Source organism: Cyprinodon tularosa, unplaced genomic scaffold (assembly GCF_016077235.1).
Source record: "Cyprinodon tularosa strain WSP-4 unplaced genomic scaffold, ASM1607723v1 ctg188, whole genome shotgun sequence".
NCBI lineage: Eukaryota > Metazoa > Chordata > Actinopteri > Cyprinodontiformes > Cyprinodontidae > Cyprinodon > Cyprinodon tularosa.
The window spans coordinates 985,402-1,002,518 of record NW_024038663.1 but is presented as its reverse complement, the minus strand read 5'-3'; the positions used below and the strand labels follow the sequence as shown (position 1 = coordinate 1,002,518).

Below are 17,117 nucleotides of genomic sequence, written 5' to 3'. Positions count from 1 at the left end.
AATTCAATGTTATTCTATAGGAGCCACGTTTTTTTGCTCTGTTCTAAAGCCCTGAGGAAAAAGGCTAAACATGTTTTTCCTGTACTAGATAAATATAGACTGGGTTAAATAAAACATTATACTGGATAACAGATTATTTAACAACCCACTTATCTTATAAGAAAAAATATTCCTGCTCTTTGTTAGTTTAAACGGATTAAAATATCCAGGGTCAGAGCAGAATTTCTCGTCATTGTCTGTTTTGTGGGTAAAATGAACTGACGGCTGATGTAACTGTTTTTGTGTTACTGTGTAGGCTACCATTTAAACCCGAATCTTAAAATATACTAACAAAGAAGAATAGAGGATGAACCAGCCTTTTCCGGCACATTACTTTGGATATGCACTTGCAAAAAATAGAGAGAACACCAACAAAATATTAAATGTTTGAATAATTACATTGGTGGAACAATGTCTAGATTTGAATAGATATCAATCAATCAATAGTTTGAGGATTTGCAATTAAGTAACCATGTCACTCTTCCAGAATATTGTTAGCAGTGGTGGATGAAGTACTCCACAGTACTTAAGTAAAAGTATTGCTATTCATAGTCAAAACTTACTCAAATACAAGCATTCAAAAGATCTACTGTACTCAACTTAAAGTACTCATGTTTTAAAATACTTAATTAAAAGTACAAATTTTTTCTTTTTTTTTAAATCAGTATATTTCTGTGTAATTTTCAGAGTAATTTTAAAGAATATGCTGACGAAGATTCTCAGTCATCCAGGTCAGTTATTCCTAAAAAGTAACAAAAAAAAAAAACAATCCACTGGACTTGGTTTCCAACTCCAGTGGATTGTCCAGGAAGCTTTCTCAATTGAATTAAGAAAGCTTCCTGGACAGGAAGCGAAACGTCTTCAAACCTTGGAAACCAAGTCCAGTGGATTGTTTTTTTGTTTGTTTTCTTTTTTTTTTACTTTTACGGAATTTTAAAGAACCTTGTAGAGCTGCAGCTAATGATTATTTTGCAAATCAATTAATCTATCAATTATTTTTTTTGATGAATCGATTGAAATTGGATAGCAGAAGGTTCCTTAAAAGAGATTTTTTTTTTTGCGAAATTAAACCAGGTGAAACAAAAATTTTTATCTTAAATGCAAAATGTTTAAATGTTTTGTTTTGTTAACAATTTTTGGCATTATTGCTGCTCAAGGTGGGTTTCTCTGTCAGCTAAAGGCATAATTTACAGATTATTTCAATAATTAATTAATCACGATTAATCCAATTAATAGTTTCAACCCTAGAATCTTGTAACTTTCAGAAACCACCTGATATGTGATGCGTAAAACCACCTGCTATAAATTCTAGACCACTTGTAAAGAACTTCAGCATAAACATGCCACAACAAAATGACAGCTTTTGAGATAATTATTAATCATTATTAATTATTTAAAAAAAAACAGAAAGAAAACAGGAGTGTCTTTATTCTCCTCACATTAACACTATGGAATAAAGGTTGAATCTATTATAACAAAGTAACCACAACTTTGATTTGAGAACTTATCTTACTGAACAACTTGGCCACATGGCAACAACTGGTTAATAAAATGTATAAACTACAAATAATATCTGCCCTGTGTTTGTCACATCTGTGGAAAGTCATGCCAATCTCTAAAACAGTGATGTCCAAATTCAGTCCTAAGGCTGCTATCCTGCATGTTGAAATTCCAAATTAAAAAAATAAAAACAGCAACAGCAGTTTAGGAAACTAAGCTGAGCCAAAACTAACAAATAACTAACAACTTCCTCGACATGTAGTTGAATAGAAAGTATATTATTTGACTTTGAAATATAGTTGAGTGAAAGTTATATGTACTCCCCTAAAAAATGACTCAAGTAAAGTAAAGGTACTCCAAAAAGTACTTAAGTACAGTAATCAAATAACTTCATAAACTTACTTACTAAAGTACTTTGTTACTTTCCACTGAAAACTGGCTTGGATGATATGAACTAAAGATATATAATGATATATCGTTTTTATTTTGGTTGATACAGTACCATATAATTACGATATCCATATCAACAATTTTAGAAAACTACCAAGGAAGCCCAGAAAAAGAATCAAGAACAAACATCTCAGCATTATGCTAATTCGATGAAGTTCTTCCAATATACATTTTTTTTTAAGTTATTGTTTAAAAAAAAATGAACACAAGCTCAACAGATGAAAATGCACATGTAATCAGGTAATTATCTCACCCTCATATTTCTCAGTCCATGGCAGTTTCTTTGTCATTGCCTTCTATATTTTTTGTGAATGACTTTGGCATGTTTAATAAGGCAAACACATTTAAGTCTAAAAGACTATCTTCAAAACTATGATAAATTGCGAAACGACTCCTAACTAGCTCTAAAAATAAAGATTAAAGATTCCCAATTAATTCTCAAAAACCCTCCCATTAAAATTTCTCCCCCTTTTATCAATAAAAGCTTTGTCTGTTTTGCACATCTTATCTTTAGCAAACACAAAACACATTCCAGCACTATTTTTTTCCTTCACCTCTGCATGGCGAGTGCTGATAACACTTGTAACGTTTGAGCCAAACCCTTATCTCAGCAAGGATCAGCTCAGTCAAAACAAAATAAATCAATTAACACATCCCATGATGTCATAGGACGCCTCCCTGTCAGTAATGACGAGCTAGTGCTCTTATTTAAAGGCTGTATGCAGATTTTCTACCCTGACTGGGGATTAAATTAACAAGTTACTTAACAAGCAATAGGATTTTTGCACAATTAGTAATTTAAATAATTTTCTCAAGCAGATGCTCAACTCTGAGACATTTGTGGTGAAGGCTTTTGTGGGCTACAGGTACGTCTGTTTACATGGCTGGCATACGTCATTGAAATATAGCCAATGTGCTACACTCTTTATGTTTGGCTCAATGTACCTCCTCCGAGAATGCCAGTCAGTAAGAAGCATGGTAACCACAGACTAAAACATATCAAAATACCGTTTTCATATCACCACTATTGAATAAAATTATATTGTGATCTATGTTGATTAGGTCTAAAACAATGAATCGGATTAATCATGATTGATCAATTAATGAAGTAATCGTCAACTGATTTAGTAATCGTTTAATTGCTAACTGGAGTGTAGAGATTCTAAAACATGATTTTAGTTGACAGAGAAACCCATCTTGAGCAGCAAATATACCAATTTTTTATTTATTTTTTTAATGTCAACACTTTGCTGCTCAGTGGTACAGTGGGTAGCCTTGTAGCAAGAAGGTTCTGCGTTCAAATCCCAGTCCGGGGTCTTTCTGCATGGAGTTTGCATGTTCTCTCTGTGCATACGTGGGTTCTCTCCGGGTACTCCGGCTTTCTCCCACAGTCCAAACACATGACTGTTAGGTGAATTGGCTTCTCTAAATTGTCCCTAGGTGTGAATGTGCGTGTGAATGGTTGTTTGTCCTGTTTGTCTCTGTGTTGCCCTGCGATGGACTGGCAACATGTCCAGGGTGTACCCCGCCTCTCGCCCATTGACTGCTGGAGATAGGCACCAGCACCCCAGGCGACCCCACTCGGGACAAGCGTTTCAGATGATGGATGGATGAAAAACTTTTTTATCCATCAATATGCAGAACCCCTCATGTGAGAAAGTTTTAGTTTTACCTGGTTTAGTTTTGGAAAAAATCTTCTTTAAGGAACCTTTTGCTCTCCGATTATTAAATAATTAATTGATAAAATAATCAAGGGTTTAATCGATTCACAAAATAATCGTTAGTTGCAGCCCTAATATTGACGTTATATTATTTTCCATCTCAATTGGAAGATTTTGGGGATTTTTATGTAAAGATATACTGAGGTCAAATACATGTTAGAAAAGAGTTTTTGGTTGATTGTTGTGTTTCCTCCTAAGCCATCGATGGTTATCACTGAACTTTCGTCCCCTGTCTTTCTTTCTCCTGTTGCTACTAACGTTTTTCTATGGTGTGTATATTCACCCGAGCTTGCTTCCAAGCTGCCGATCGCTAGACTGCAACCTAGTTTCCTCTCAGGGGCAATTGCTGCCTGGATCTCTCTGTCAAGCTGGACAAACGTATCCTGTTCACAATAACCACTGGACAAGAACCAATAACTTGTAACCCCTCCTCCGCCCCGTGCATGGGCTGCCTACCTGTGAGCCCAAACTCTCAGGATCTCAGCGCAGATTACAAATCTTCTGCCACTCCACCAATCACTCCAACAGCTCCAGACCACCTCACCTCTGCCAGGTGGTCATCACCATCTCTCACAGTAAGATCCGTTCTATTCATCTTCCATTCCTCATAGATCAACAACCTCCTTCCGCTGTTTCCTAGCCTCCTCTTTTGGTGACTCCTTGCTGAAACCTAGCATCATTCTTATTGTTAATAAACCATTTTCTACTCTCATCCTGTGTCTCCAGAGAGTCCTCAATGTTGTAGATCAAAACCTGAAAATATATGGTACTTGTCAGAGGTTTGAGAGAGACATCATACTTAAAATGTCATCATGGTTATACAATATAAGAAAGTATGACAGAGCAATGTTGTTGTCAAACTATGAAGGGGATTCTTTATATTGAGATAAAACCATATTGTTCTTACTACCCTAAGTACATCCTCACCACTTTCAATTACATTTATGAACTTGGTGACTAATATCTCCTGTATGTCCTTTGTGGGATTAAAGGACATTGAGAGTTTGACTAACTGCAAAGCAAGTTTAAGTACACGACAATGAAATATTTTCACCTAACCTATACTGATTATTAGTTTTCCTCCAACTGCTATTTATGGAGACCTCATTTTACCTTCATTATCTACCTACATTCTGATAAATGCATCAAATGGCAGTTTCTTCTTCTACATCATATGCAGGGATTTAAAATGTTTCCACATTCAATTAATGTTTATCATTACTTGTTCCAATTAGGCCTTGTGGTGTTTAGCCCACAGAACTTGACTGAAAACTTGCCTACCTACTAATTATTTCCCCCGTGTTTGCGGTTGTTCACATTCAACTCACAAAGGGATAATTAGTGTCTTTATTGTACTGAATTACAGCAGTCAAGCGAGGGGGATTAATAAAAGTCAGCAGTTGTTATCAACACCAGGTCTGAACAGTAGCTGCCTACCACAGATATGGCTCTGCTAATGACAGCAGCTGCTGTGAGATCTTACTTGCAACCGACCAAGCTGTCAAAAACAAATAACTATGTACATAAAAACATTTTTTATTGGTTTTGCAGTAGTACATAACTAGAGTAAACATACAAAGTTATATACATACACATTCAAACATAATTTTATTTTTTATTGTATGCGGGCCCCTATGGCTTCAAAATGCATCCAGGGTTTTACTGTAGCTTGTAAAGGGGCTCAGAAACGGCATGCCCCAAGCTTATGGAGAAGTTGCCACAGTTTTTCTTTCTAGGAGTTCACTGTCTCTTCATCTAATCTCAAAGTGACTGCACACTGTAGAGGTCAGGACTCTGTGGGAGCCAAGCCATCTGTTGCACTCCCTCTTGTTCAGCTCCTGGCTAAAGATATTTCATCCTTGAAGTTTCTGGTTGTTTGGTGTTGGATTCTAACCCCAGTCAGGTCGCTTGCAGAAATTTCTCTAAGATTGGCTCTGAATTAATCAAGTCAAAATTTTTTCAACAAGATCTGCAATCAGTTATTAATCTGGAGTGTGTATCCCAAATTGATTCATTATTTTTATAATATAATATAGACATTTTTATCTGCACATTTTTTATATTCTATATAAAATACTGTATGTGCAAAAAGAAACAAATTAGGCTTAGTAAACCGAGCATTTTTACAAGTTACAAATTTTCTCATTTTTGATTTTTCGACCAATCTTAAAGAAATATTTTAATTGTATGTTGTGTTTTTATCTCTGCTTGCTTTTATTCTGCTTTTATTTTCCTTCTAACGTATTATTCAATTCATGTAAAACACTTTGAATTGTCTTTATACTTAATTGTGCTATAAAAAATAAACTTCCATTGTTTTACTTTACATCTCTTGCTGAATATCAGGGGAAATGTTAATAATAATAATAAAAAAAACACTTATTTAGAAAAAAAAACAAAAGTTAGCGAGCTGTCTCTGTCTATATCCCTGGAGCTGCACAAACCGTCAAATCCATGTATTATGAGTTAGAGTTATGCACAAATAGAAGACATCTAAGAAGATACAGCATATGTGGTTTTCTCTTTATAAAAAAATAATTATGTCTCACTTTTTCCATACACATCTAAAGAGCAGAGTATCAAAAAAGTCATTTTTAAGATCAAGTGAAACTAAATAATACAGAGACGCATGCTTTTACCAACAAAGAAAAAAAGTCATTCATTTATTTATCACAACTACACAGAAGCAATAGGAAGCCTTTCTGTGATCCAACAATTGCTTATATTAGCTCTAAAGAGCCGCCTGATTACACCTCTGCAGTTACACTGGATTTTTGTATTATTATTTTTCTAAACTTATGATTACAAATGAGACATTTTCAACTCTTTCAGGTGTCAGAATAGCAATTACTGTGATAATTATCAAGGTCAGCATGGAAAGTGTTTAAGTGGGGTTTTGAGTTCAAATTCCCCGAAGAGTTAATAATCCCTTAAGTGTGAGAGTTTTGCATGAATTGTCAACAGTTTTCAAATTTTTGCCTTTTTATACAATGTGCTTTGACTGATGAGAGAAGAAAGAGCGAGAAAGAAGAGAAATAACACATATTCAGTCTTCCGACTAGAAAAGGATTAAGTTAATTGTTTTTACATTATTTCTAGCCACCACATAAATTGTCAGTGCATCAGGACCAACATTTTAAAAATCAAACTTTGCTTCTAAAGGATTACAAAAATGATACATACAAATATTAAAATAAGTTATTTTGAGTCATTGTTATTCCCTTTAAACTGGGACAAGGATTTCTGAATAAGACTCTCATCAATGCCAGACATCACATCTAAAGCCAATAAAAAAATTGCAAAATGTATCTATGTATTTTAAAAGAAAGTAGCTATCATTTTTAATACTCAGTGAAACTCGAGCTTAAGTTTATACAGTTAAGTCTTATAGCAAACTTTTTTTTTTTACTTTATGATTTCCAAGATACTGGATGTGCATCTTACTTTTTCAAAACAACAAAGATAAATAAGAAAATAAATAAACAACAAAAGAATGCTGACAGAAACTGTCCTAGAGTATTGTAAAGTTCTCAAAGAAAGAAAAATCTGAGAAAGGATCATTGCCTGACTGAAATTTCAGCCTGAGCATTCATATTGAACGAAACTAGGGACATGGTAAGATATGAGCAACAGAGAATCAGCCGAGCTTCGGCTATGCAGTTTTCCACCCATCAATAATGCAATCAAGGTCAATCAACATCTAAAATGCCTGGTCGCTTCCTTAAAAAGTTTAGTACAAACTGGAGAGCCAAGGCCTTATTTGGTATTAAAAAACTTTGCACAGGATATTGATATCCTGATACCAGCTATCCTCACAGCCATTAATAAAACATTTAGGAGGATATTGGTGTCCAGCAGAGCTGCCATGCCCACTGCCAGAACAGTTTCTTTGCAAGACAGATATGAAATAGAATTGGCTTTATACTTCCCTGGGATATACAGAAACATTCACACAATAGAAGACGTTTGGATCCAAACACTCCATAAACTAAATGCATGGAATGTGAATACAGCAGGGTCGTTGGCCCTAATTGCCAATTTAGTCAGATAAAAAATATTTGACTCTTTGGAGGGACTAATAATAGAACATTAAACATCCAGCCCAAGTTACTTAGATAAAGTTTAAATGTAAAGAAAAGAAAAAGAAAGTACCGTAAGAATATTGCAAAAGTTATACAGTATCACAATGTACGTATATTGTACATCCTTTAATTCAACGCACACATGACAAATGAGTCAGAGGATGAGTTATTAGTATGAAATTTATCTTAAAGAGCTCCAGACTGTTGTACAAAATGTACTTTAAATAAAACTGTATTAAAACCCATCTTTTGGTGGCTAAGATGGGTAATAACACTATGGCAGCATAACTGACTCGACGGTGTCTGCAAGATGGCTCCGCCTTTACGGAAATGCAAGCCAATGTAAGCAAAGCAGCGACAAACACAGCATCATTTTAATATTGTGAAGCACAAGATTACCTTAGGTATTTAATGAGGCATTTTGCTATATCAGCGGCCGTTAAGGCAAAGACAATGGGCAACAAGTCAGTAAGGTTATATCAAGGCAGTAATGGAAAAATCGACATAGACAGAGGAAAAATAATTATTGGAAGTTATTATCCACTCTGAGGTGTTAGTAAAGCTTCATCCAAAATCTATAACGTTCTTTCTTGTATTACTGTACCCATTTCTTCTTTGTAGGACACTGGTTATCAACAGTCCCTAACAAGAAAGGGTTTAAAACTCCTGGCATTGACACTTCCAGGATGGACTCAGTTACTGTTATGAAGAGAAAGATTGAATTTGATTTATAGCAAAAAAAACAAAAACTAATTATAAAAGGTATTCCTGCACATGACTGATAGCAAAAGCCTTTCAGGATGTTGCGTTCTGGCTGATTTCTACCATTGAGATTAATACACGCTTATTATCTAGCAAAGTATCCGCATTTGAAGACTGTCCGTATTTTAAGTTGTCTCTTAACTTAACAAAAACTTACATTTTAATCACATTTTTAGGATTCTTGCTGGTTCCTTTTAAAGCCCTACCATTCCTTCAGTTGTTTCCATTTTTGTTTTCAGACCAAGGCAGGATCAGGCAACTACATATTGGCTATTTTTACACCAGGTACCAACTTATAATACTTAAGTCATATAACAAAGGAGACAGAAAAAATATTAACTTACATCTCATGGTAATCAGTAAGAGGGGATTTTAAAAAAATCAGAAAAGAAGCAACAATATTAAACAGAGATGAAGAAGCGACAGATTGAAATAGCAAAAGCAATAAGAGAACACTAAATATGATCAACTTGCTAACAACTATGGTGATATATATATATATATATATTTTTGCATGTTTTAAAATAAAAAATATCCACTCATTCACACATATTATATTTAAGAGCTTTGTATGTGGTCCATGCAGAAGCACCAAGATTAGATAATCCCTAAAATGGGTAAAAGGGGGTATTTAATTGGGCCACCATTTGTCTATGTCATGATCTCGGCGCTAATGGTTTGGTTTTTTTCCTTTGCTCCTTGCTTTCCTGTCTAATTGGTTCTGCGGTTGATTATTGCCGATCATTTCCACCTGGTTCCTCTACTATTTAAGTTGTGTGTTTGCCTCCCATCAGCGCCAGGTTATTCTTGTGTTTTTGTGATACGTTCCCTAGCAATCTGTAGTCTGCCTGTTTCCCTGATATTGACCAGTTTCTGTCCTGGGGATTTCGAATTTTTTGCCTTGCCCCTGTCTGCTCTGTTTGTCCTGTCTGATCCTGGATTCTACCGGCTTCTGAACCTGGAACTGTCGTCTGACTTCGGCCTTGGATTTCCCCTCTGGACTCTGTTGCTGCTCGGCGTCTGCTGCGCGCTCTCTAGGAACTCTAGGGGCGTCTCCCGCCGCAACTGCGGTCAAAGCTCCGCAAACAGACTGAACTTTGAATCAGAGAGCCGCCCCGCAGCAGACGAGCAGCCCCGCGCACCTGTTTTTGTTAAATAAACGCTTTGAACTTTCCCACTGCCTGTCTCGCCTCGAATTCTGGGTCCTACATTCTGAGATCATTACAGTCTATTAAAGTAAGAGAGGAACAGGCATTTCATTGCCCTTTATGTATTATTACATAAAAAGAAATATCTTCTAACTTTTTCAGAGATGAATGGTAAATTGGAAATGGCCTGTACTTATATTCAAATCTGAGGACTTGACCAAAGTGCTTTAAACTACATTCAGTCATTCACCCATTCATGCACACACTGGTAGTGGCAAGCTGCATGGTAGCCACAGCTGCCCTGGGGCTCACTGACAGAAGCGAGGCTGCAGAACACAGGCACCACCGGGCTCTCTGAGCACCATCAGTGGACAATGCAGGTGAAGTGTCTTGCCCAAGGACACAATGACACTGAAAGACAGGCTTGAACTGACAACCCTTTAGTTGCAAGGCAAACTCCTACATCCGACTAAAATCTAAACATCTTAAACAGCTCAACGTGCCCCCCAGTTGTATTTAAATATGTTATTACTATGTATTAGTATCCAGGTCTCATCATAGAGATATTAGCTTGTTGTTTTTTTTTGTTTTTTTTGTTTGTTTAGCTTTTTAGTAAACTGGTTTGCAAACAGTGCGTTTGTTCGTATTATATATCATAATTTTATTGTAACCTATTCCTCAACCCAAACCCTGCAGCCCCTCTCTAAGAAAGGCCTATGATAGTCAAAAACTAAGATTATATTTTTCTAAACCCAAAATTAGATATTCTAAAACTTGACAGCTGATTTTGTTTGAGATATTGCAGAACAGTCACCTACCTATTATGACAACACATTTATAACAAAGTACATAGATTTGTATCCATGTGCAAAAGTCTAAACTGAAGTTGCAGCTTTAGGAACGAACATCAATTCGGTCTCAGAATCTGTAGCCAAACCTAAAAAAATACAATAATGGCAACATTCAGGTAAAAAGCTCTTTCTCTTCAAAATTTAATCTATACCAGGATCTGTAACAGTTTATGAATAGAATAGAACAGAATAAAGCTGCAAGATAATAGGCTGAAGGACAACAAAAAATGTATTTGCTTTGGCAGTTCTTCAGCACTTTCTAATCCTTCCCAATCTAATTCTAGCTTATAGAGCCCCCACCCCCCCCCCACCCCCAACCAGCAATTTTAACAGAGCTACATACACAATGCTCTACTGAAATCCAGATACACTTTCTGAAGGCAGCAGGTGAATTCCTTGTTCCTGATTATTTAATGCGCATGAGTGTTCATTTCCTGTTTATTAGACGCATATGATGTGCATCAGTGGAAAACATTTTCATCCCCAAATGACAAATGACACACATAAAATGTGGTAATAACTTTGCCCATGGATCAAAAATTATGGTTTTCTGTAAGATCTTTGCATGTTGTCCACAGAGGGTTGCTGTAATGGCGCTGCAATGAAAGAGAGCTTTAGGCAAAATGTTAAGAGATGCAGTTTTGACACATATTCAGCAGTGTTGAGATCTTCTTTATTAGATTTTGAGAGGGACTGAACAACATCCTATCGAATTTTGAGAAAAAAAATCAAGTTAGAAGATATGTCAGATTTTTATTTGATTAGATAAAAGACACATATTCAGGAGGCTTGAAAGGAGGCAAAGTAGTTGCAAATGTAGAAGCGTGATAATTAACTCAGAAGAAGTAATGGATGCCTGCTGTGTTTCTCCCTTTTGAGGTTTCCCAGAGTCATCCGACTGGGAGGAGAACCTGGGGAGACCTAGAACGCCCTGTAGGGAATAAATATCCTTTCCAAATTAGGGATTCCTTGTTTTTTTCCAAAATGAGTGAGAGAGTGTGGCTCGTGTTTAAGCAGAGGAATGTCTGGGCCTCCCTCTTGGACCCCCCGCAACGCAATCTTGGATAAGCGCAGGAGAATGGGAGAAAGGATAGTCAGAATCAAACTAAACATGAAAAACTTAATGGATTAAAATGACATTTAATTCAAATTATTATCTTGACTCAATGATGGGGGTTGTAGGGTCATGTTAGGTTGGGGCTAGCTGGTGTTCGTTGTGTGAGATCTGGGGTACACCATGGACATATTACTTAATATCTAAGGGCTTAAAGTAGGATAAGATCATAAATAATCAATGGAATATGTAATTTCTCATATAGAAATTTAAACAATGACACAACGTAAACCGTCGCCGAGGCTCTTCAGATAAACCTATCATCTCTGCTGTCTGCTCGACCATGAAGCCAGTGTTACATACATTTTGTTTTTCTGTGCCCACCCACTGAGATCTGTAAGAGGTTTCTGTAAAAATCCAGGTTCAGCATTGATTTTAGTGAATGCATTGGTTGTGCTCACTGTCAGCTGTGTTTATAGTTGGATAAAGAAAGCTGCAGATCTTTAGCAGAAAAAAGAAAACAACAACACCGCTTGCTTTTTGGAAATGGTGCAGGGAGAGATATCTGATGTTTTCCAAAGAAATTATACCTCAAGATCCCTTGTTCAACATGAGCAACGTCAAGAGCTATTCTAATACTGACCTATTATCTCAATAAGAGCTGTGTTTGCCTCTTTTCCACTATCTTATCTTAACCCGTTTTGTAAGTGTTAGCATTAGTGGGCTTTCCCTGCTTTTCTTGGCACCTGTTCTGCAGCAGCACTGGAGCAGAGCTAAAGGAGGCTGCTTTTAAAAATTGGGGGTGATCAGAATATAATGGCCAAAGTGGGTCAAACTGAAGTCTGTGTGATGATTAATGTTTAACTTAGAAAACAGTTGTATAAACTCCTGCCTTAAAGGGTGATATTACACAATCAAAAGGGTCCTATTAGCTTTCTTAAAAGTAAAGAATACAATTTCACAAACTATAAATCTTTCCTGGGGGATGATAAAAAAAACACCTTATGAATTGCTGATAATAGACTAAATCAGTTGATCACAAAAAAAAACGCACATACATTCCCTCAAATACAGCAAAACAAAACAAACAAACAAAAATAAAATTATGACTCTAGCAAATCACCCCTGGATTTAATGGGTTTAATGGTCAAGGCCTATATAAGAAAAATGCTTCCATTACAAATTTATTTAGTTATGGGTGTAGAAAACTATGGATTATGGTCGTGAAAAGTATTAATATTCCAAAAAGTACTGATACACAAACGCTGTGTATCTAAATACAATACTAATTTTGGCATGACATCAACACTGAAGGCAGGTTTATTTTCCTGGATATCAATATCTAGTTTGAATTCTTAATATAGTGACCACCCCTATTATGGAATCATCTACAATTCAAACCATTTAATGGCATGATTATGTAATCAGTTAATAATTAGGATTACCTTTTAATTAATTAGGATTAATTAAAATTAGGAAGTTGAGGCTACAGATTTCAGTAAGACATAACTGCAGCCATGTGTGAGTGTTCCAACTCCTATGTGGGTTAGGGGGGACTTTTTTTAAAACCAAAAATCTAAATTGTAATTATTTTAAACCGAATGTGAATGTGATTTTATTTGGATTTGTCTTTTGCATAACCACAGGCTTTCAGTTTTTGAAAGCTTGCTTGCCCCCGAGTTCATTGTTGCAGGACTGAAAGGGCTGGAGTAAGAAATTGAGTGGCTTTCTGTTATTAAATACAGTGTGATAAAAAAAAAAGAAAAAAAAAGTATACCTCCCTGATTTGAAAATTGCGTTTTGTTAAATTGCAATTATATTTCCCAGCACTAATTAAGGTTAGGGACATCCTTAGGATTGGGAAATCAACACACCAATACTTGTTTGAGCAAACATCAGGCCCACACTGTCCAACCTTTCACAGGGGCGTGTTTACTGCTAGCTGAGCCTGCAATTATACCCTTCTCACAAATTTTCCCCTTTCAAAAAATAAAAAACTTGGGAACACTCTGCCTGTTCAAATGTTTATTGATTTCACATCCTACAGTTAGACAATTGGAAACATTTTTGCACCATTAAAAAATAATAATAATTCCATTATTCCTTCTGCTTGACTTGAGCTATTGAAGGTCGTGTCATGGTGTGTGTGTGTGTATATATATATATATATATAGATAGATATAGATAGATATATATGTATAGATATACATATATGTATATATAGATATATATAGATATACAGTACTTTGGCCTGGTGGGGACAGTCCCCACTATTAATTTCAATACATAAACTTTGGCAATATGTGGGACAAATGTCTAAATTTGATATTCCTGCTTTTGAAGGAGGATATTCACTAATGTAGCTGAAAGGGAAAACATACATCAATCATTATACTGTATATTGCTGTTAGCATCGAAATCGGCTGTTATTCATCCTTTTTTTTTTATACAATAATGTCCAACTACCCATAAATATAGATATCAGTGTATTTTGGTTATTTTGTGTTCATAACAATAGGAAAGCATTAATAAATATATGTTTGATCTTTGGGAAATACAAACCAACCAACTTTCAAAAAACACAGATGTTTTCCATATTCATAGGGCATATATTTCTAAAGACCTTTATATGTCATTTGGAGACTAGATTCTGTTTCCTACTTGCATATGTAAACAAAACAGGAAGTCCAGTCTAATAGAGGATGGAATTTCCTCAGAAAGAGGACAACGACCCATGACAAACAGAGACAGCCCATGCCAGGATTAAGCTTTACACTTTCCCACTCCCTGACTGGTGGCAGAGAGAATTGTCATAATTAGCAGTAAAATATGCATTAACTATATCCCTATGTCTGACCATGGCACAGTGCCTGAAAGGAAATGCAAAGTAAATGAATTCATCTCTCAAGATAACTGTCTTCTGAGTCTGGTGTTTATTTTGCCAACTAAAAATACCAGACAGTGTCAAACACTCTGAACATGATGAATACATTTTCCCTTGATGTGTTGATTTAAGCTCTTTGGTGGCAGCATCAGTGTTTCTCTGACTTATTGAGAGAGAGGGACCATTCAGAGGCTTAGGTAAACTATAATGAATGCATCCCTGATTGCAAGGCGTCTGCAGCTCAGGTAGGTACACCTTTATTTATGGATTCAAGGAAAAAGAGAGGAGAAGAAATGCAGTGCAGGACTTACTGTTGAGCGCGGTGATCAGCATGTTCCCGTCCTTGATGAGCTCCTTGATGAATTTATTAGTCCGTTCCAGCTCTATTTCATGGTATTTGAGGCGCTCCCTGAAGTCTGGGCTATCCAGAAAGGAGTCACTGAACTCCAGCGCTGGTAGACCCATTGTTCCCACAGTAACTGCGCCAAACTTTTTAACTGCTGGAATAAAACTTTTTCCACCCTTCACATCACGCAGCACAGACGTGGATGCAAACTTCTAAGAGTTGTCTAAAAAGCGGGTTTCCTGCCCTACTTTGTTCCCTACTTCCGCTTTAAAAACGCTCAGCTTTTTTTCCCCCACCGCTACCTTTTTCTTAGAAATAGTGGTCGCATGACTCCTGCTGGTTAGAGTTAGATATTTAGGCACAGCTGGATCAACCCACCTCTAAGTTACATCTGGAGTCAATTGCATGGATTTGCTGCAGATCAAAAACCGATACGTTAATGATAATATTCTATTTATAAATGTATGAAGGTAGATTTGGTTCTTTGTCATTGAATCAAAAAAAGGGTTGCTTTAGTCAAAAAAATATTTTCAATAAAAGAAAACTTCACTTCAAGGGGGAAAAAAAACTTTTCAATTAGAGAAAAGTATTTAAATGCAAAAATATATTTAATTGAACATTTTTTTGTGATGGAAGTTCAGTCTTTTTTGTTTAAAGCAACTTTTTTGGACCATACATGGGTAGGACATTTGTGTCTTAATAATTCAATTCCCAAAAAGTTGTTTTTATCAATGAGTGATAAAGAAACAAATCTACTTTCACATAAATATAGTCTATTTACGCACTGTGCGCAGGTTAATAAAAGCATAGTTGGAATAAAAATAAAACCGATTGCAACAATATAAAATAATCTATTAATATTATATAAACAAAAATATATATATATATATATATTTAAATATTCTTATTGGATTTTTAATTGTCCAGATGACATAACAACCAAACAACAGTCCCAGCATTAACAATGAATTGCAATAACATAGGGGAAATAATGTAAAACAAGTAAAAAAAAAAAAAAAATTCAACAACAACAACAAAAAACAAAAGGAATAATATATAAAAATAAGAAATTTGTGAGAAGAAAAAAATAAAATAAAATAATCATAATAATAGAAATGAATAAATAAATTAATTTCGACATGTTGCAGTAGGATTACAGAGCCTCACTCAATTCTTTTCCAGTTTTTCGGGCAGTTTTTCCAATTGAAAATTATTTATTTTTTTATTAATTAAAAAAAAGATGAAAATAATGTAGAAACGGCTGCCAGACCTTATAAAATCTTAATATTATAATGATAAATATACACCAGATATGCAATTTCTTTTAATTGTGCCTGTATACACTCTGAAAACTGTTGAAGTAAAAACAACTCAGTTTAATGTATTTTACAAATTTTATTTTACTAACCTTTATTTTACTAACCTAGCCCTGGATAAAAATATAGATAAGTCCAGAACAAGAAAAACACACCAACTGAAGTCAGCTTTCAGACGCACAAAGCTGCCAGAGCAAAATCACCATAAAACAGCCTATCCAATAGTTTGGATCATGGGCGTAATTTTGGGGGGGTACAGAGGGGACATGTCCCCTGCACTTTTTCAAAAGTCTGACTTGGTCCCCTGTACATTTTAAGGCAAATTTATACTTCTGACGCATAGCCCCTGCAACTGCCAAATCTGTCTTTGTGCGCGACCACAGAGGTTCACGGAGGTTCTGCAACCGTCGTCGCGCACCTCAAAAAAATCCTCACTACACATCGGACAATTGCAATCCCGCGCAGACCTCAAGGGAAAATGCGCAGACAAAAAGCAGCTGTGATTGGTCCTTGTTATGCCTTTCCTGCTGTCTGTGTGGTCGTCCTTCTCGATTCGGTGCCGGGGAGCGCCATTTTTAGAAACCGAGGAGAAATAACAACAATAGATGACCATGTCGAAAGGTTGATTGAAGAGGTTCGGAAGTACAACCACTTGTTTGACGCCTCAGACATCATACTCCTGCCGGCGTCGCCAAAAAAGTTCTCGTAAGTTCTCGGATAGGCTCCCCTTGCTCTTTGGCGGGAAACTGCTGTGCGTTCCTAGAAATTCCAGACCTACATTGCAGAAGCATACCAGCAAAACTGGTTTGTGACCAGACGCAAGCGACATTTGATGTGTGCGGTTGCAGAAGTATAATCCTCCCTTTACTGTCCAAAAAAAATGTTACGCTACAGTACACAGACAATGGTCGAGCACTAGGACCAAGTGAAAAACCGCAGCTCAAACTGAAGCCCACTTCCTTGA

At 36.0% G+C, this 17,117-nt stretch overlaps 1 protein-coding gene across 5 annotated transcripts in view; it reads right to left on the bottom strand.

Annotated features, from left to right (window-relative positions):
- LOC119782075 (rho GTPase-activating protein 42) overlaps window positions 1-15,137 on the bottom strand; it is a 138,216-nt gene extending 123,079 nt beyond the window's left edge. For 2 of the 5 annotated variants that reach the window (XM_038282851.1, XM_038282855.1), the window contains exon 1: window positions 14,803-15,137. In XM_038282851.1, coding sequence (XP_038138779.1) covers window positions 14,803-14,956 — 154 coding nt within the window. In that variant the 5' untranslated portion in view covers window positions 14,957-15,137. The remainder of the gene's footprint in view (window positions 1-14,802) is intronic. The other 3 variants (XM_038282850.1, XM_038282854.1, XM_038282852.1) reach the window with 2 other exon arrangements.
- Between the last annotated feature and the right edge of the window lie 1,980 nt (window positions 15,138-17,117).